Raw genomic sequence first — 20,724 nt, 5'->3', positions numbered from 1 at the left:
AAGAGATAGTGAGAGCTGGAGAGACAAGGGTTGTTTGGAATTATTTTTTTATTTTTATTAAAGCTTGAAGATAAAGCATGCTTGTGCTGCAATGAGGAAGAGCAAGAGGAGAGTGAGATATAGAAAAGGAGTAGGCAGACAGGGGCAAGAGACATGAGAAGAGAGGATCCAGTGATGTTGCCAGGACAAGAATAAGGGCTGGGGACCACTGATGAAGCTACCTCCTCTGTGGCAGGAGCAGAGAGCTGGGCAGGATGGGAAGTGGGATAGAGGGAGATCATGTCTTACTTTAAGTTTCTCATGGGAGAGATCAACACAATCCTCTGCAAAAACCTGTCCCAGTGAAGGCAGGGCTTCAGAAGTGAGTCCAAGGCTGCAAAAAGGCAGCTGGGGTTGCACTGGGAGTGCTAGTTAAGCTGGCAAAGATAAGTAGGCATTAGGAAGGTGGCAGCATAGAAGGAGGCAGAAAAAAGCATTCATGTTGTGGAGGGAGAAAAAAAAAAAAAAAAGAGGAAATTTAAAGCTTAAGAGGCATCAAGGCCATCTAGAAAGCCTCAGATAGCACTAATAAGGACTTGCTCAGCAAAGCACGCTATGCCTTAGAGACCTGGAAGTCTAGGGATAAAGCAAATTCTTCTTAAACCTGAGCTGAGTTAGGCCTTGCAAAGGAAATTAATTCAATTGTGAGGTTTTCCTTAGTTGTATAAACAGAGGGAGCCATACAGTATTGGAGTATATGTAGAGGTTATGGATCTTAAGGACAAGCTAGGCATAGCCCAAATCAGAATGCCACATCTCAGTTTTAAGTAGGGCTAAGATGACTGTGTCAAAGTAAAGGCCAGGTGGCTAATGGAAACACAAGGACAACATCCAAGAGGGGAAAAAAAACCAAAAGGGTTTCAAGTGCTGGAACTAGGTGGTCTGGGTTGCTTTGGATTCAAGGATGTTTAAAGAACTGGCTAATGAAACCTGGTTGTGCCATCCCAACCAGCTCAGTTTATCAGTAGCTAGTTATGTCAAAGCACAGCAAAGATTCTGCTGCTTTGCCAGGCAGCTGGACCACTTCCCTTGGGCCTGCCAGCTACCCTATGGAAATATTGGGCTCTCCATTTGAGATGAAGTCCCACCTCCAGAGGGGCACATGCACAAGCACATGCAAACAAGGCAAGGGAGCTATTCTAGCCCTTTGGAGTCACTGTCAGGCAGAGGAAGATCATGGAATTCATGCATGAACAGGTACAGATGAGCATTCTTCACAAGCACCAATGCTTTTATCAGTCCCACGGACAATCTGCTGAAGCCCAGCAGGGATCTGAGTGATTGTGTATCCCAGGCACACTGTCCCTCTGTGTCCTGCATGGGCACAGAGCAGAGGGAAGTCCTCACTTCACCCTGCCCTGCTGGTGAGTGATCTCGCTCTCCTGAGGGCACATTGTGAATCAGGGAGAGGAGAGCAGTGTGAAAGAGGCAGCTGAGAGGGAAATACCCAGGAAGACAGAGCAGCTTTACTGCCAGCACCAGGGACATGGGGACACACTCCCTGACCCCTCCCCACATTGCTACTGGGCCAGAGACCAGTACAGGGTCAGGGACAGAGCAGGAGAGGTCCCTGGAGTTGTGCTCTCTACTCTGTGAGAGCCTTTGCCATACATTTTTCTGTGTACTTTTTTTTTTTTTTGCCTTGGCAGAAGCAACACCATGGGGGTGATTGCAGCTTCTTCCCAATTTCTGAGGTAAGGTGCCTTCTGCATATGGGAAGGAGAGCATATGGCCCACTGTGTTTATTTCTCAGCCAGGATTCTTTCAGGCTTGGTGAATTACACACTGCTTGCTGAGGAGCAACACAAGTGCCAAGCTGGAATTTCTAAAAATGAAAGATTTAATTTATCGCAGCACAGAAAAAAGGGATCTGAAAAACACCTTTAAGTGTGAAAAAATACCTTTTGTTTATGCTCAAACAAAACAACCAGGAGGAAGTTTAACAAAATTCCAGCTAGAGTAAAAAAAAAAATAATAAAAATCTCTGCAGTCATCCACAGGAGACTTCAGGCAGCTTCTGCTAGGAGTGAGCTAGAGCCAGGCTCTTCAAAATACCTCAACAACCAGTGAGCTCCATGGGGTCCAAGGTGATAATGTGGTACAGGCTCAGGCCATTAGAAGGAAAGGGGCTGCCTGATAATGGGGAGTGTTAACTTCTAGAGAGCTCCATTAGAGCATCTTTTTCTTACAATTTTGCTTTTTCCAAGCCCCATATTTTTCCCTGTGTGGGCTTAGAAGCTTTTCTTTCTCTTAGAGCATTTATTTTTATTGTGTCATTTTCCCTCTGTTCCCCCTTTTCATTGGCCCTGTGTGAGTGTTTGTTTAAACCATTTGCCTGCTTTCATCTTCCATTTTTCTTCTCTCCCTCTTTCTAGGGGCTCTCTAGCTGTGATTATCCTTACACTTCACATTAGCTTTCCTCCCTCCTGCTCCAGGATGGGCTTGAAGGAGGCTTTGATTAAAGCTAAAACCTGCAGCAGGAGAATTTCTATCACCAGCTTCAGGGTCCAGTGGCTTCCATGAGCTCAGCTCTCACTTCATTTTTCCCCAGGACCTGTTTGTAAAGTCCCAGGAAACCTACCAAGACAGAGGCGAGCTGGCACTGAAATGGCAATTCCCAGCTCCTCTTGTGGGGCTGATTTGTATCCTTGGAAGCCCTCAGCTGTGGGAGAAAGCAGCAGGGATGTGGCATGGAAAAGCTTAGGAGTGGGCCAGGTTTTCAGCTCCTTTCTCCTGCCTTTGGCCCCCTGAAGGTTCCCTCTTGCTTTCTGAGTGGTAGGGCACAGTGTGGAATGCCATGATGGCACAGCTTCATGCAGCAGTCTTAGAGGGGAGTAATTACAGCCCTCACAATATGCCTAAAATACAAGGTTGGGCATTTTTGTTTTGTCAAATCCTTGCTTTCCTTCCCTCCCTGCCACCAGCCTTGCCTGGGGCCCAGTGCTTATTTCTCCCTTTGTTTTTTTGGTTTTTTTTTGTTTTGTTTTGTTTTTTTGTTTTTGTTTTGTTTTTTTTTCCTTTAAGGTATGGATGTAAAAGAGGGTCTTTTTGTTTGAATTTGGGGTGATCCGCTTTATTTCTTTTTTCTCCTAAAAATAATAAGACCAATTAAAATTGCAATTAAAAGGAAAATAGTTATCTGAGATAAATGAATACTTCTCAGTGCACAAACACAACCATTATATCTTTACACTCCATACCATGGTCTTTCACCATGCTGGTGAAACTGAGAATAAACAAAACTGAAAGCAGGAGTGATTTCCCCTGCAAAGGGTTCTTTCTTGAGGGAAGGGAGAAATCACCAGATCTATTCTTTGTAAAAGAGGAAACAAGCCTGGTTTATTAGGCTGGTTGATGTTCAGCAGCATTCTGTTGAAATGCTGCATTTCTGAATCCGGTCATTCCTGAATTCCTTCAGTTGTGCTCAGGGTTTGTGGAGTTAAACCCCTGAGCTGGAGCAGAATTGTGTGTGTGGGGAGCTGCCAGCAAAGCCCCGTGTCCTCACAGGCTTTGAGAAGAACTTCTGCCAGCCTTTAGCTCTTAAACAGTATTAGAAAAACAGTTGCTCTTTTTAGAGCCTTTTGTTCCCTACTTCATCAACAGAAATGAAGACATTGGAAAATTCCTAGAAGAAAACAAAAATACACCAAAGTCTGACAGATCCTGTTTGTTCTGTGGGCAGAATAAACTGCATGGAAAACACAGGGAGGAGAGATGCAGGCGGGGAGAGGTGAAAGGAAAACAAATTGGCTGCATGCAGAGGTCTGGTGTCAAACATCAGAGGGATCTTGTTTGCTCAGATGCTGTATGAAAGACCATGGCAACCGAGGGCCTGGGGGGAGAGGAGAGGTTTGCAGCCCCTCCCTGAGGCTGGATGACAGAAGAAATAGGTGAAGCAATCTGCTCTGCTGAGCCTGCTGCTGGAGCTGGAGTTGTGAACCAGCATATTCCATCCCTTCGTCCTATACAATGGTTTTTCTCAGGCAAAAAACACCCCCAGAAGTCTGAAATTAATGGATTTGTAATTCTCTTCGTCTGTCAGATGGTACCATTCTGAGAAAGGTGGTTTTGCTGTGGGCAGTCTAATTTAGAGAGGGGATTAAGATCCTTGTGAGACACAATAAGTCTCAACATTACAAGGAATTCAATAGAAATATTTCTGAGGGAGTGTAGGAATGCACTTTCAGGCTGCTCTGAAAACACTGGGCAGAGAAGGTGTTTTACTGTGACCTAGTGTATGGAAATGGGGTAACATTTTTGATCCCAGTAATAGTTTGGAGAGGCCTCTTTTTAACACACAGACATGCAGGCTGTGTGTCCCCAGCAGCAGCTCAGGGCTGTGCAGAGGTGAGGGCAGACAGAGCTGCTCTACCTTGTACATCACACCCATTGCACTGCACTAGGGCTGTGTTCATCCAGAAGGCATTCATCCTTGAAGACATCAAACTGTGGAGATCTGCCATTTCTGATGGGGACTGGAATCACAGGGTAAAAATGTGCTGCTTCTTTCTGATTTCAATCTGTCTTCAGCTTCCAGTCATTGTATCTGGTTTTGCCTTCTTTGCTGGATAAAAGAGCTCTTTAAGGAATTTCTTCGCTCATGAAGGTATTTTTATCCACCATGGTCAAAGCATCTCTCCGTTCTTTTTGTGGTAAGCTAAATGGATTGAGCTCTTTAAGTCACTTGCTGGCAGGCATTTTCTGCCACAAATCATTTTTTTGTCTACTTTTTCTGCTCCAACTCTAAAATGTAGATGCCTGATTGTATACATTTTTCTAGTGTCATTCTTCTGATGCAGTGTGCAGGATAAGCTACCTCCTGGCTTCTATTTGCTTTTTATTTTCAATATCCATTTGCCCACACAACACAGAACAGCACAGAAAATTATGTCTGTCTGTCCATTTTATACATTCACAACCCTGCTCTCCTGTGTGTCTCAGCTTTTTGGGCAATGCTTTGCTCCCAGATGTGGAATACCCATCCTCTGTTGGTTTCTGCCTGGAGCAGCCCCCTTTTCCCTGAGGTGCCACTTTGGCTCCCTGGCCTTCAGTGGGAGCAGAGCTGGCTCCTGTGCACAGAGGGATAATGGGTGTCCCTGCCTGGTTCTTGGGGCTTCACTGGTGGTCGTTCTGCTTGTTCTGAAAGGAAATTGTGTGATGGCTTTTAGCTGCAGTCGGGGATTGAATGACATGCAGAAGGAATAAATTACTGCATGATAAGGAAGAGCCTCATAAGGTTTGAGACAAAGAGGAAAATCTCATTTCCCCTCCCCTTTGTTATCCTTTTACTGTGCACAACTGTACATATCACACATGTTACTCTGAGCTCCTGCAGAGTATTCCATCACTCCAGTAGAGGCCTGGAAATACTCTGGGAGGACACAGGATTTATCTTCCTTCGTGATTATCCACAGGGGGCAACTCCTGTGGAGGCACTAAGTAGGCAGTCAGATCCCTGCACAGGTTCATCTTACCTGGTGCCCTGCAGCTCTACAAACCTGTCCAGGTATGTCATGCTGACCATTTGGAAACAGCTTTGTGAACAGGCAGCTCTTTGGCTCCTTCAATACCTGCTTTTGTCCCAGGGGCCAAGCTCTTAATTCTGTCCCGGGCTGCCTTAAAAATGGGCAGCTGAGGCTGCAGGGGCAGGGCCAGCCTGTGTTTGAACTCGCTCTGTGTCACAGCTGAGAGGCCTTGGCACCATCCTCCCTTTATGTAACCAGCTCTTGGCTTCACCTGTCCCTGCTGAGGACCCTGCAGCAGAGCTGCAGCACCACTGCTCCCAACTGGAATGACTCTGCTCGAGCCCCTGTTAGCAGGAGAGAGCTGTTTGCAGCCTGAGAGCAGCACACAGTGGCTTTGGGTGGTGTTAGACAGAGCCAGAGTGAAAAAGGAGAAATCACATTGCACTATTTTCCCAGGTGTCAGGTGTCATCTCCCCACGCTCCCCTTGGAGGATAACAGCAGCAGTGCCCTGCAGACTAAAGCTCTGGGGAAAGAGCTCTGCTCCCAGGTGCTAGGGAGCATTTTCCTGCCTGCAGAGACTTTTAGCCTGGGCTGTGCTCTTATTTTCAGGACACGCAACCCAGGGCTGCTCCCAGTGATCTCAGAAGGGCCTTTCATTATCAGTTGGGAAGAGGTTTTGCCAAGAATAAAAAAGGAAAGGAGAAGAAATGTTCTGGGCAGGAGAATGGTCTAGATGAAGAAGGTCTGGCTTTAACAGAAACAGGAAGTTTTCATGATGTACCTCGAAATCACTAAACACACAACACTGGAAGTGACACCTGTGTGCTAATCTTTGCATTTCCTTCAGCTGCTGTGGCTACAGTGCACGGGGCTCCCATCAGCTGGTGGGGCTCCTTTCAAAGCTTTCTTCCTTTTAAACTCCAGAATGAATTTATAACATAATCCATCAGAGAATGGAGTGCTTTCTCCGTGGGGTGAGCATTAGGAGCCAGGACAGGAGTTCTGCAGGAAGATTTTATTTTTAAAGGCTGCAGCCCCAAAGGCAGCTGTGCACTGAAGCTCACAGAGGAAGCTCCAAGGGATGTCACTTCACAGCCTGCCCTTCAGCTCCTGGGGTTTTCCCCCTCCTTTTTCTTTGCCTTGTAGTGGCTGCAGCAAAGACTCTGTTATTTTGGCAGCATGGCCCTGCTTTTGTCTATAAATGGAAGCAGTTGGCCCATATCCCAGTATAACACAGGATAGTCCTGTGCATCAGTTATGCAATTGGTAGCTTGATGACTTCATCAGAAGCCGGGGGAGGGCCTGGGGGTGGTAGGAAAAAGCCTTTGCCACCAGCTCTGCTGGAGACAGCCAATAAATGTGTGTGTCCCCCCAAAGCACAGAAAGCAGGAGCTCAGCGACAGGGGTGGGTGAAGGGTTTGGTGCAGGAGGGATCCTTAGTGATTCCCTGAGCACAGCTTGGAGGAGACCCAGCCACTGCTGCAGCCCTGGCCCTTGGGATGCTGCAGGGACCGTGCTTGACGAGGCTGTAACGTGCAGAGTGCAGTGGGTGATGGGATGGGGGCAGAAGTGGAAAGGGGAACAGGGAGAGAACTTTCAAACCTGTTAAAAGGGGAAAGAACCTAAGTATCAGAGAGCTGCCTTTCAGCAGAGAGCCCTTCAGGGACTATCTGTGAAAAGCAGAGATGTGGACAAATTCTATTTTGTTATTTCCTCGGGGTCCTTGAAAACCTGACCTTCATGCAGAAAGGCTGATGCTGGTTTCCCAAGCTACACTCCAGCACTGAACTTAACCCTTTCCCTGTGTGGGTTGAGGTGGATGCTGCACCATGACCTTTCTGTACCAAGATCACAGTGACTGGCATAACTCAAACACCGGGTGAGGCAGGTGAACCTGAGCATCATCCTGGCAGGCTTTACACAAAGGATGCTGAAGTGATGATGATGATGATACAGGACCTTTCCATCAAGCACGTGGTTTTCATTAAGTACCTCTCGTCTCTATTCATTAGTTGAAGAGGTTCTATAGGTATCTTAACACCCGAAGCAGGGACTGGGCAGGCAGTCTCTAGTTTTCAAATAGCATCAAGGACGGCTCCCCTAGGGAGCGCTGGCGGCGAGTCCCGTTCGCCGTGGCCGCGGGGCAGCCTCGGGCTGGGCGGTGGCGGCTCGGGAGACCTCAGCCGAGTCCCGGGAATGCTCCCCGGAATTCCCGGGGATGCTCCGCGGCGACGCCGGGAAGAGCAGGCTCCGCTCGTCTCCTTTCGGCTCCGCTCGGTCCCGCTCGGCTCCGCTCGGTCCCGCTCGGGCAGGGCCGCGGGTCAGCAGCGCCACCTGCCGGCAGCGACAGCGCCGGGACGGCTCCGCTGATCCCGATCCCGTCCCTCTGCCGGGACGCGGATTGGAATTTCCCTTCCCACCTTTCGCTGGTGCTTTTCCCAGCGCTAAAAGGCAGCAAATGGGGTTTAGAACATGAAGAGAGAGTGGGGTGTATGCAGGGAAGGCGCTTGCCCCGATTCCTTCCAGCTGCACACGTTGGTCTGCAGGATGGAAATCTTGAATAAACACATAATGGAGTTAAATCCTGAGGTTCTGGAGAGGAATTAGTGCTGGCAGCTCCCACTGTTGGTTGTGTGCACCTAACACCTTGGCTCCTCAATCTAGGGGGCTGTGTTAAATCACTATTACAGAGAGAGGGAAACGAAAAGGAAGAGAAAATATACTTGCCTCCTTGAGAAAGGAGAAAAAGTATAGAAAAACATGACTCTGAGGAACAAAAAGAACTTGGCTCACAACTTCATTATTTCACTATTAATTAATTAAGTATAAAGTGCTCCTGCTTTACTTATGGGGCTTTGAATTCCAGGAGAAAAGAGGAAAATATTCCCTGTGGGAGCAGTCCATGAACTGATCTTTCTCCAGGCTTCACCCACAGACTGTGCCTCCTCAGCTCGGCGAGCTGGGATTCCCCTGCCTGTGGAGCACACAGTAACTAGGCATTCCCTCTGTCTGCACAGGAGCACCAGGTGGGATTGTCACGACCCACGGGGCCCATGCAGCCCTCTGTCCCGGCAGGCTCCGGCAGCATCGTCACGGGCAGCGGCTCCGGGGGACACTTCCTGGGGAGCCAGCCCCAGGCAGCCATCATGAAGCAGATGCTGATGGAGCAGAGAGCACAGCTCCAGGTGATGGAGCAGCAGAAGCAGCAGTTTCTTCGGGAGCACAGGCAGCAGCAGCAGCAGATCCTAGCGGAGCAGGTACGGTATCCATCTGTTTCCAACATGTGCTGGGATGGGGTGAGCGCTGCAGACAGTGCAGCACCAGCCCTTCCTTCTAGATTTGGGAATTCTCTCTTGTAACGGTTTTGAAAGCAAAACCAGTGAGATACTGCAAGTCAGAAATACAATTTAATAGGAAAAGAGAGAAAAATAAAATACATGCAATAGTACAAAAGAAAAACCACTGACAGAGTCAGAATACAACCTGACCCACCATCAGTCAAGGTGTTGGTACAGTCCCATTAAATGGTGGCTGCAGTCCCCCTGGAGTGACAGATATGGTTCAGTTGAAGCAGTGGTCCTGTAGAAGGGTGCAGTTTTCCTCCAGTGATGATGTGGAAAGGTCCAGTTTTCCTCTGAAATCCAGTGGGAAAAGGCTACTTTGGTGTTCCAAATCTCAGTTTTTATCTAGGTAGGAAATGTTTGGCTCCTCCCCCTGGGTGGAGCATCTCCCAATGGGGTGATGTAATTTTATCAGTCATGCAGTGGGACTCAATGGCCCATTAACAGGAGATATCTCCGTGGAGGAAGGATGAGTACTGGGAAAGACAAAGAACATTGCCCCACCTGGTTTTAACAGATGGCCCATTAGCAGAGGATATCTCCCACAGAGACAAGAATCACTGCCCCACCTGGCTTCAGCAGATGGTGATAGAACACATACTTTTGGGCACATCTTTACATTGTAACCTAGGACATCTCTCTTCAGGGTATTTCAGCAAGGGCTGTCAAAGAAGAGATTGGCTGGGTAGCCACGTTGGATTTTAGGCGCTGGAAAAATTAGCTCAACCTGGCATCTAATGGTGCATTTACCCCAGCAGAAGCACTCAGCTGCAGTTACAGCCACAGGTCCTCTCCTCTAGCTCTAGTTGCGGTCTTGCACATCTGTGCACAGCTGCACAGGGATCTGGGACAAAGAATGGACATGGGTTAAAAGAAGACTTGCAAAAAAAAAAAAAAAGAAAAACATTACTATTTACCCAGACCAATTCCTTAATCTGGTTTATTGAGTGCCAATAGGAGCAATTAGGTCATACAAGGGAGAGACAGCAACAAGGGGAGAACCAGGGACTGTAGTGGGAGAACAGTAAAACCACCTCTGGTAGTGGCAGTGTGGAAGAGCTGCTTTGGAGCCATCACCTGGCTTCCTGAGCTCCTGGGCTTTGCAATATGGATGTTAAACTATGAATTCTGAACAGTGGTGTGTGCTTAATTCAACTGTAGTTTTAAAGCAGCCCAAGAGAAAGCCAGTGGAAGGTCACACTGTTGAGCTCCTAAAAGATCATACTCAAATTTAAAGTTGCAGCCCCTTAATGTTACTTAGATAATACTCTGGTAGGTTAGCAGTTGCTTTAAGTTTTGTTTTTGCTAAGGAAAAACAGCTTAAAATAATCTCCTTGAATTTGTGTTAGAACACATATGTGCCATGTAATCACAGAAATACAGATTGCCTCCCCCACTTTCTCTTGTTGCTCCTGAGAAACAGAAAAATTTACTCTCAGTGAATGGGAGCGATGCTCCTAGAAATATTTAGGATAAAGATGCCTGAACAGATTCAAGTATGAACAAGTGCATGAGAGTGAGGATGCAGTAATGCATCCCATGGATTGGGCCAATTCACATGCATAAAGTCAAGAGCCAGTCAGTGACTTGGATACTGAAGGCAAGCCCAAAAGTGTTAAAAGGCCACCAAGCAAAGGCTGTCACGTGTGCTGACATACTTTTTAGAGATGAAAAGTGGTAAAGTCACAGTCCTCAGGCTCCTAACTTTGGGGTAGTTGTGCCTAACAAGAGTCCCTCTTTCTTTTTAATAGTGTATAACACTTACTTACAAATGCAGGGATTAGTACTTCCTTCTTTCCTCTCTCTACCATTCTCATGCCTTTGTTACACAGCATTGTTTTTGGACTCAGCATTTGTACAGCTGCTCCAAGACATGCCCTTTCAGTAAGTGCTTAGCTGAGTATACCTTAGAATCTGAAAGCTCTAGTTTTATAATCAGCCCTTGATTCTGTTTTAAAATATTCACAAGTGTTCATAGAAAACAACCACAGAGGAGCAATGTGGTCTGGGAGCATTTTGCAGTCACCACTCCCCAGAAATCATTCACTGAAGCACAAGAGGAAACGTGCCTCAGTAATCCATTTCTGTTTTGGCTCAGGAATGTTCCAAAAGCTGCAGTGCTTGGGTCAGGATGCAGTGATCTTTGCAGTGTTGTAAGTGCAGACATGGAGCAAAGCCTTGCACCAGGAACACAAACCTCTGGACCTTGGCAGGACTGAGGGAAGGAAAGTGTGTGTGTGCCTACAGTTGCCCTTAGATCTAGGTGAGCCAAGTTAGCTCACATCCCTCCCTCTCCTTTCTGCCTGAAGACAGTGAAGCTCTTGCTGTAGAGGTCAGGATGAAATGGCTGTAAGTAAGGAGTGATGATGTTGGCATGTTCCTTTTTGAGCCAAAAAGAGTCTGAGTGCTGAGTAGCCCAAATGTTCTGAGGAGGACCCTCCAGATGACTTGGCCTGTCTCTCCAGAACACCTCACCAGATAAGAACCACTGCAAGTTCTGCAGCTTTGCCACCAGCCCATTGATTAATTAATCATCTCTTCTGCTTTCTTTCTGTCCTTCATCTCCAGCAGATGCAGCAGCAGTCACATTTGCCTCGGCAGCATCTGCATCAACAGCGAAGCCCATACCCTGTGCAACAGGTCAATCAATTCCAAGGTAAAAGTCAAATTGTTTTTCCTGGTTTGGAGTCAATGCGCTCAAGATAACAAATTTGTGAAAGCTTGTGCAGTTTGTGACTTACTAGGGTTTAAGCAGTGTGCCAGAAGAAGAATACAGGCTGTTGTGCACACCACATATTTTACCAAAGGGTAAAATGCCCAAGTTTGCCTATTCAGATAAGTTTATATTTTCCTTTCTGCTCCCTTCAGTGAAAACTTCTTGCTTTTTCCTTTTTTTTTCCTTTTTTTTTTTTCCTTTTTTTTTTACATTTGTTTTGCCTCTGACATTCAGATGTCATGGATTCATTCATGGATTTTTCTTGTTGGCCTCTACTGTTTTGAAGATTTTTTTCCTGCTAGCATTTCTGACTGTATCTTGTCATTCCCCATTTTATCTAATTTGATGAGCAGAGAATTTCAGAGAGGTCATTGCTTACCTAGAGAAGGGACTGATAAATGTCAGGTGTGGGAAACACAGAGAAATATCTGAGATGTAAATAGAGATCTCAAAAAAAGCACAACTATTATTTTGATGTGCTCTGAGGTAACTGAAGAAGGTAAGAGCACTCATTTTGGCTTAGGAAAATGAGTTTGTTTTTTTTCTGAGCTTTTTAGGTGCAAAGCATCATCTGAATGTCTTCACTAACTTCTATAAAGACATGAAAAGAACACACACTTGAGCTGTATATTCATGATAATGTCATGTAGGTGCAACAGAAAACGAAGGAGGCAATTCTGGACATTTCACATTGCCAGGTTCCCAGGACATGAAGAGGCAGCCACATCTTCTACTGGCATATATCAGGGTGGCTTCTTCTAATCACCTTCTCATTTTTATCTTTGGCACCATAAGTTCTGTATGAAATTACTTCTACAATAATTCATTTCCAAAATCAAGGATTGTGTGTGCATAGCCATCCACTGAGATGCACACATACAATCTCTCTGCATTCATGCTTCTTTGAAACACTGCCTTTGTATGTATTATTTAAAAGAAACAGAAAAGAGAGTTTAGGCTAATCTGACAGAGCAAGGAATTCATTTTCATAAATGAACTAATTTAAATAGTTCACCATTTTTTCCTTTTTAGTCACATGAATGTAATCCAGTGCAGTAGGTTATGTGTAAATGAGACCAGAAGGTGGCCTAAAACCTTGAAATCTGTTGCATCTCTCTTTTAACTATTCCTTGTCTGATCTCCTGTCACTTATGCCAAGTACAGTAGTTAACAAAAGTAGTATGTGAACCACTTGCTGTTAGTGATTCCTTTGGAGCTTTTCAACAGCCATTTTCAATTAAAAATAGCTAAAGATGCAGTCAGATTTTAACATTATCTGTATCTTAAGCACTTGCTGGAGTTGTGGTAAAACGACTGTTTCTAATCATGGAAGGAGCTGATCTAAGTTAAGATAAAATCAAGGGAACCCCAGTGCCAATCATTAAGAAAGCAGTTTGATGGCATGAATAAAGTAAAAGCTGCCACTACATGTGGCCTGTTCCAGAGGGATCCAGATGGTCTCACTTCATGCTACAAAATGTTTCATTTAGCTGTGTGCTGGAGCTAAAAGCACCCACCAGAATCTTGTGGTGCTGCAGAAAATGGAGCTGTAGCCATCCTCTGCTCTATGTTATAGAATGACATGTATAGAAATGTTTCTTCCTTTCTCCAGACCCCTTTCTCATGGAAACCAAGCCAACATCAATAACAGGGAACAGTGCTCTCCACTCCCCAAGGATGTTCAGGGATATTGTCTGCACTGAGGGACAAGAAATAGGGGCTGATTTGGGAACATTCAGATTCTGTTGAACAGTTGTAAACTCTTAAGCAATGATTTTATACTTACACCTGGCATTTAATAACATTTGAGCCTGGAGCAATTGTGTGCCTCATACATTCCAAGCTTCACCTGCCAAGTGTTGTATTTAGTCAGTGGCTCAAACCTGAAGAATCTGGCTATTTAGTTAGTGACTCAAATCTGACTGTTGTGCTTGGTAGTGAAAAATCCACAATGAACCATAATCTGAGCTCCAGGTAATTGTCTTTGTTTAAAGATAGTAAATATAGAAGCATATCAGCTCCCCAGAAATCAATAACTCCCCCCTACGCCTGAAAGTAAGACACAAGCATGGTTATCTGTCACAGTGTGGAATTTAACAAGGCCAGGATTTTCTGGTTTCCCATCACTGGCCTAAGGTGAAGTAAAATGTGCTTATAGTATTGATTCACTAATACACTCTCCTTGCTTTCAATGTCCACAAAAACCCAATTTTTCTTCTTTCCATAGAATTAATCAGTAGCTATGCTATAGAAAATCCATTCATTTATGCCTCCCGAGCTATTAAAAAAATTGATTGGCCTTCTGAGACTGACATTTCCATTTTCAAGGCTTACTTTTGAAAGACAATGGAGATATCTAAAGGAGAGCTTCAAATAGTGAGCTGAAGTTCAGCTGCTTTGCTGCTAATGAAGAAGACTGGTGGAAGTTTTCCCATTTGCTAGCTAGAAGCTTGTGGAATTTGATGTGGGGGTTCTTTCTGATCCCCAGTGTTCTGTGGCACCTAACTCATGGAGCTCTTTAGGCTCCTACTTCATCAGGTAATCTTAATAAGCAAAGCAGCTAATAGTTATAAATGTTATTTATTACAAAGCACATTTTTTTACAAAGCACATCAGTCTCAACAGTACACAGACAAGCAATAGCAAAAGAAGCAGCAATAAGCAAAAGGCTAGAAGCAAGTGGCTAAAAGCCACAATGGCTAAAAGCAACAACCCTCTGAATACATACTATTATACAGGATTTTTCCAACAAGCTAAGATGCAAACTCTCTTTAACCTATTAACCACTACTCTTTAACCTATTAGAACTGTAGTTTCTTAGCACACCTGGTTACGTATAACACTATGCATAGAATCTATCTTGTTCTATCTAAAAAATGTAAGCAATATTCTTACTATAACTCTATTATGTCTAAGTCCTGTTCACAACTGTGGGCCTGGAGCCTCTATTGAAGATATCAGTATGTTTGCAACTTTCAGTAGAACACAAGCTACTACTGTGGTATTTGAGGCTTTTGCTTACGAAAAACATCAGAACTCATTCTAAGACTTATTCAATCCCTGCACTCTGATTTCTCTCTGAAGAATTCAGAGACCCCTAACTCACTGACTCCAACAGAAGCTGGATTAGGTGGAGCTGAAGAAGGTAAGTGCTGCTGAGGATGCTCCTACAGGTTCACTCTAATGCAGAAGCGTGTTAATTACTCTTATGCAGAAGTGTGTTAATTAAGATTTACAGGGTTGTGGGCTTTCTCTTACCTTCCTCCCTTTCTGGTGCAGGTTCACCCCAGGAGATAGTGGCCGTGAGGAACCAAGTAGCGCTGCAGAGCATGCGGACATCCCGAATGATGGCCCAGAACGCCAGCATGATGGCCATGGCTCCATCCCAAACCCCGAGCACGCTGCCCAGCACTGCGGGCCAGTCGGACATGGGCATGGCTCCTTACAGCAACGCCTCCTCCAGCCAGCCAGGGATGTACAGCATGAGCACGGGGATGAGCCAAGTGCTGCAGCACCCAAACCAAAGCGGCATGAGCGTGGCACACGGCGCAGGCCAGGCAGCCAGGCAGCCTGCCTCCGGACAAGCGGTGGGCATGGTTGGCAACTTCGGCCAGAGCATGCTGGTCAACTCCGCTGTTCCCCAGCAGCAGCAGCAGATGAAAGGAGCTGTGGGGCAGGCCTTGCCCAGGCCGCAGGCGCCGCGGCTGCAGAGCCTGATGGGGACTGTCCCGCCAGGAGCGCAGGGCTGGCAGCAGCGGGGCCTGCAGGCCGTGCCTGGCAGGACTAGTGGCGAAATGGCGCCCTTCAACAACGGCAGCGCCTACGCCCTGCCGGCCGGGCCGCCGCGGCTGGCCAAGCACTTCCCTCAGGGCCTCGGCCAGCCGGCCGTGGACACGGGGGGCACAGGGAGAGCCCTGAACCCAGCAATGGGCAGACAGCTGCTGCAGCCACTGCCTGGGCAGCAGGCCAGGCCCATGGTGGTGCCGGCACTGAGCCAGGGGGTGCCGGCCATGCCGGGCTTCAGCCAGCCCCCAGCACAGCAAATGGCAGCTGGAACCTTCCCTCAGAGCGGCCAGGGCCAGGCCTACGAGAGGAGTGCCACTCAGGACTTGTCTTACAGCTACAGCAATGGAGGGGCAGCGGGGTCCTTCTCCAGCTTAGAAGGCACAGACCTCGTGGACTCCATTATTAAGAGCGGACCAGGGGATGAGTGGATTCAAGAACTGGATGAGTTGTTTGGAAACCCCCAGTGAATGGGATTGTGTAGTCTGGAGCTTTGGTTACGTTTTGTTACGTTTGAAGGAGCAAAGAGGGAGTTGGATGTTCTCCCCATCCCTGGATTGTTGGGTTTTGTTTGTCTTGGTTTGGTTTGGGATAATCTTGTTTTCTCTCATTTCTAGTTGTGCAAACCGAGCTGATCTGTAGCCAACTTTAGAAGATTCAGGGGATGATGAAAACATCAGCGTCCCAAAAACTGTCACCAAGCAATCCACTCTGTGTGTGTGTCAGGCAGAATGGGGAAACTGGAAAAGCCAGCTGATGCATCTGGCTGGGAAAATTCCTCCTCTCCCCACTTAAAACGAGGTTTCATTGCACAGTGGTGTGGGGTGGTCCCAATATCTTATGACTGTGCACACTGCAGCTGCCAGGGAAGCAGATGGAAGAGCTGGGAGCAAAGCCTACAGATATCCAGGGTGACTGCACAGGCCCTGGTCAGAAATGGGCTTAGCCCCGGGGGCAAGCAGGTCTGGGAGAGCCATGGCCAGGCTGATGGGGCTGGCTGTGTGGGGTGTCCTGAGGGAATGCACAACACTCACATGACAAACCTAAACAATCACAGGGAGGTCACTGTTTTCACTGCAGAGTGATAAACCCCACTACAAGCACATAATAACATATGGAGAACATAAATTTGGCAGTGCTGCGAGGGCAGATTGATTATGTGACTGCTGCTGGAGACAGCCTAGTGGTGGGTAAGCTTAATGAACTGCTTAGTCCCTTTGGGACTTGAAGCAGTGCTTCCCAAGCCAGAGCACTTGGCATGGCCCAGCTGCCTGGGGTGTTGAAGGGCTGAGAGGTATCAAGAGGCATCACCAGAGTTCCTCAGCTGGTCCCTCCCTCTCCTTCCTCCTCAGGATGTTCTCAGTTCATTCCCTTCCCCTCCTGTTCCTTCAGTGTAAAGCAAGCTCAGCTGGCTGCACTCTTTTTCAGGCAAGCCACAAAGGACCAGGCAGGGGAGGAGAAAACAGGCATGAGAAAACATACAGTGAGGGTTTGGCACACGGGAAGACTTTCTCCTCTCTGGAAAAGTGCAGGTTTGGCAGGTAGTATTACCCCAGGGTGTCTGGGCTCTCCATGTGATATGTTCAGTTCTAAAGATGTTTGGTTTAATCTCTGGTTTGCTAGAATAAAATTCACTGCAGTATTTGAAGAATGGGAGTCAGTGGAGGACTACTGTAAAGAACATTAATGAGTGGATAAAATAATTGATATTACAAACATGGGGTCTGCCCAAATAAAGATTTAGATAATAGGGATCTATCACTGTATCCAGTGCTGAGCAGCCCTGTGATGGAGTTGTGACAGATCTCACACAACACTGAAGTCACCAGCCATTCTGAGTGTGTACAGCAAGGTTCCCAAACTGCAGTTGGAGGCTGTTTCCTGGAACCTATTACCTCTTTAGTGTTTTCAGCTGAGAGCTGTTCATCAGGTTATATAGTTGTGCATATAAGAAATGTTAACATGACCCACAGCCCAGAGCTTTAGCACCCTCTGGCCCAGCACTGGCCTCTGTGAGCCATGTGCTCTGCAGCAGTGTAGTGCCAGTCCCAATTCCTGATCACCTCCTTTTGTGCTGCTCTCCCTGGGCCCAGCAATGCCAGGTGCTGAGCCCCTGAATTCATGGAGGCTGAGGGCCTTGGCACTTGGCAGTTCCATGTCCTGCCTTTCCCTGTGGAGCACAGACATGCATCACATTAAAGATGGGGAGCAAACGAGCCTGGAACCATCTCAGTGCCCCACAGAGGCTCCCTTTTGAGCAATTTCCCTTGCTGGGTTGCCTAGTGGGGGGAGTTACCATTTCTAAATGCTGCAATGCAGCAGGACAAGCTGCATTTTTAATGTGCTCAAGGTGAGCACATCAATCCAGCCTGCCCTGACTGCTACGTTTTTTTGAATGGCTTTAATCACATCTTTTTTAGCTGACCCTTTATAAAATACAGCACAAGGGCCAATTCCAGCTCCTGCTGAGGATGGTGAGCATGGTTAGCATGCCTGCTGCTTCAATAGGAGCCAGGTTGGGCCCTAATTCAGTGAAAGGGAGCACCAGCCAAAGGTTTTGGTTCATCCTCGGTCAGAATGGAAGGGATAGGCACACATTGGGAGCAGCAGCACCCTGAAGGGACCAGGGTGCTGTGGCTCTGTGTGTGTCAGTGTGAGCAGGGGGCACACAGCTGTGTGACAGAGCTGTGGCAGGGTGGGGAGGCAGGGGACAGTGCTGGGGACAGCACAGCCCCCATGACCTGGGTGGGAGCGAGCAGGGCTCACCTCTCAACACAGAGGTGGGGAAGGGGAGCTTAGGAACACATCCACCACGCAGCAGCCAGTGCCAGCCAGTGTCCACGGGGGAGAGATAGGCCTTGATGATACATGGTGGTGAAGTTGTCTTTGTAAAGCTTCCTCCAAATACTCCATACTGGGATCAAGTACTAGAGAATAGATTTTATTAAATTTGGGTTGATTTGGGGCTTTTTTTTTTTTTTTCCTTTCTTACTATGGTGCTGATGTATATGTAATGTTTAAAAAAAAGTCATTTGTAAATATGTTTTTACAATTCTACAGATATCACTGGGTCTACTATCTGTAAAATATATACATATAAATATATATATATAAATATATATATATATACTGTTTGTTTAAAATAGAGTATTTTTATTTCATTCCTTGACTCATCCTTACTGCAGTGGTATTGCACTTCAGATGACATCTAATTACTAATTTGTACTGTATCCCTGACAGCAACTTGCTCCATTTTATTCAGATTTTTCTAGTTTTCTGGTTTTACTTTGTACATTAAGCATTGCTTATTTCCTTTTAAGACCTGTACAGAGTCTGAAAACGTAGAAAAATACCTGATGTTAACAGACCGCTTTTAAAGAAAAAGAAACAAAACAAAAACAGACAAAAAAAAAAAAAAAAAAAAGAAAAAAAAGAAACCCAAATAAAAGATGGTTAAATGAGTCATATACCTGGTGTATATGGATCATGTCTTGCCCCACGTTGCGCCTCAGTGAGCAATCTTCCATGGAGGGGAGGGAATGCATGCAGGCAGGTGTGAACCAGCCCTGGATTTTCTGTGTGGCTGCACCAAGGAACCTGGTGGAGTTCCAGCTGTTAGACCTCAGCAGTAACAGGCCAGGTGTGGCCCATCCCAGGATTCCCAGCAGCCAGTGAATCCCTGTATCCCTGTGATGAGCTGCTGGATGGGATGTGCTTCTCCACCTTCTGCCACGGTGCCCCTGTCTCCAGCAAGGTGGGCTGCCAAAGCTACCTGTGCTCAGGCAGGTGCTGCAGGGAAATTGGTCCTTAATTGGGTCTGTTAGAGGTGCCAGATTCAACCTTTTGTGTTTATTCTGAGCTGGGAGCAAAAATAGGGAGTGGGGAGGAGACAAGATGGAGATGAGGTGGGAGAGAAGAAGGGAAATGCATAGCTGGACATAGAAGTTAGAGGAAATGGGAAAATTGGAGAAGGATAAAGACATGCTTAGAGTAATTCCCTATCACCTACTGCTACAGCAGTGTGAGACTTGTGTTGTCAGAAGCCTTTAGGAACATGCACATAGATCTGTTGGACATGTATGTCCTGTCCATACATTGAAAGAGGAAGAGAAGCAACACACCAAAGCACTACAAAAAAAAGGAAAAATCCTAACCTCTAACACTATGACTGACTGAAGGAACCACTGGCAGGTTGGTAGGTGGATTTTTCATATTTCAGCCCATGGAAGGAAATTTGGTGGAAGAATTTTTTATTATTTCTGTGGTTGTTAAATCTGGCCCTGATGTACTTTCTCCCTGAAGGTAGGTGGTGGAGAGCCACCCTTTCTGCAGCCTGTTCACCATCATGATCTGTCCTTTTTCCCTCAGCAAACATTGTTGGATTCAGGTCTTACATCTTTGTACTTGTTTCATATTATTGTTTCCAATGCCATTTCAGCTTTTGCTACCTGCAGGCACTAGGCTGTGTCTTTTATCTGAGCTAAATTAATAAAATCACAGGATGACTTCGGTTGGAAGGAACCTTGAAGATTATCTCATTCCAGCCCCACTGCCATGTGTCCATGTGTCCAACTTTTTAATAAGAAAGATTATTATGAATCTGATCCACCTCTCAATTGTCTTGTGGTCTGGTTATCAGCCTCAGTACACTGAAGAGAGACAATAAGCATGTTCATTATATAGATTTGTCTGAACACCACTATAAATGCACAGCATTTTTGGCCAAATCATCAGAGGCATGACAAGGTAAGTTCCTTCCTGCTGGCTCTCTCATGAGTATATTCAGCATTGCCTAAATAATCTGAATTATCAGGAGCTGCCAAAGCAGGCATGGCCTTGCATCTCTGTTGTTCTACATAGCTTAAATTGGCATAGGTGTACTTTGAGCTCACAGTGGTAAGCCATGACTTTTTCCTTCTGGCAGAAAACTGTTTTTAAAGTCAGTTTACTTTTCACTGTGACTTTATGATTCTCAGAGCTGTGGTCATTCCATGAGAATCCTGGAATGTTTGTCTAGTCTTTCTCACAACCCAGCCATCTGTGCCTTGGTGGGACACAATGCAGTGCATCCAATTGTAGCATGAGCAGAGCATCTGTGTCTCCTTTTTGTCTAGGCTGGCTCTTGACTGTACAAGTGTCCTGTTTTTGGGCACAGCTTGTCTTGAGGAGGCTTCCTGTGAGGTCTGGGATATGCCCACAGGAGGGCCCCACTTCTACAAGAAGAATGTTTGAGCATGTGTTGAACTATAAGTAGATTCCAAAATATAAAATCCAAAAGTCCTTTGTAGAAACTTAGAGCCAAGTGAAGCTTTAAACATTTTCCTGAAGTTAGCAATGTTTCATATATCCTTATACAGCAGTAGGATTGGATATACTTGG

At 46.3% G+C, this 20,724-nt stretch overlaps 1 protein-coding gene across 2 annotated transcripts in view; it reads left to right on the top strand.

Moving 5' to 3' along the window:
• MAML3 (mastermind like transcriptional coactivator 3) overlaps positions 1 to 18,801 on the top strand; it is a 210,612-nt gene extending 191,811 nt beyond the window's left edge. The window contains exons 3-5 of one of the 2 annotated variants that reach the window (XM_056490527.1): positions 8,523 to 8,762; positions 11,418 to 11,502; positions 14,842 to 18,801. In XM_056490527.1, coding sequence (XP_056346502.1) covers positions 8,523 to 8,762; positions 11,418 to 11,502; positions 14,842 to 15,815 — 1,299 coding nt within the window. In that variant the 3' untranslated portion in view covers positions 15,816 to 18,801. Of the gene's footprint in view, positions 1 to 8,522; positions 8,763 to 11,414; positions 11,503 to 14,841 lie in introns of both variants that reach the window. The other variant, XM_056490526.1, reaches the window with a different exon arrangement.
• The last annotated feature ends 1,923 nt before the right edge of the window (positions 18,802 to 20,724 follow it).

Source organism: Oenanthe melanoleuca, chromosome 4 (assembly GCF_029582105.1).
Source record: "Oenanthe melanoleuca isolate GR-GAL-2019-014 chromosome 4, OMel1.0, whole genome shotgun sequence".
NCBI lineage: Eukaryota > Metazoa > Chordata > Aves > Passeriformes > Muscicapidae > Oenanthe > Oenanthe melanoleuca.
The sequence above is the reverse complement of the archived record's forward strand: the minus strand, read 5'-3'. Positions and strand labels throughout refer to the sequence as shown.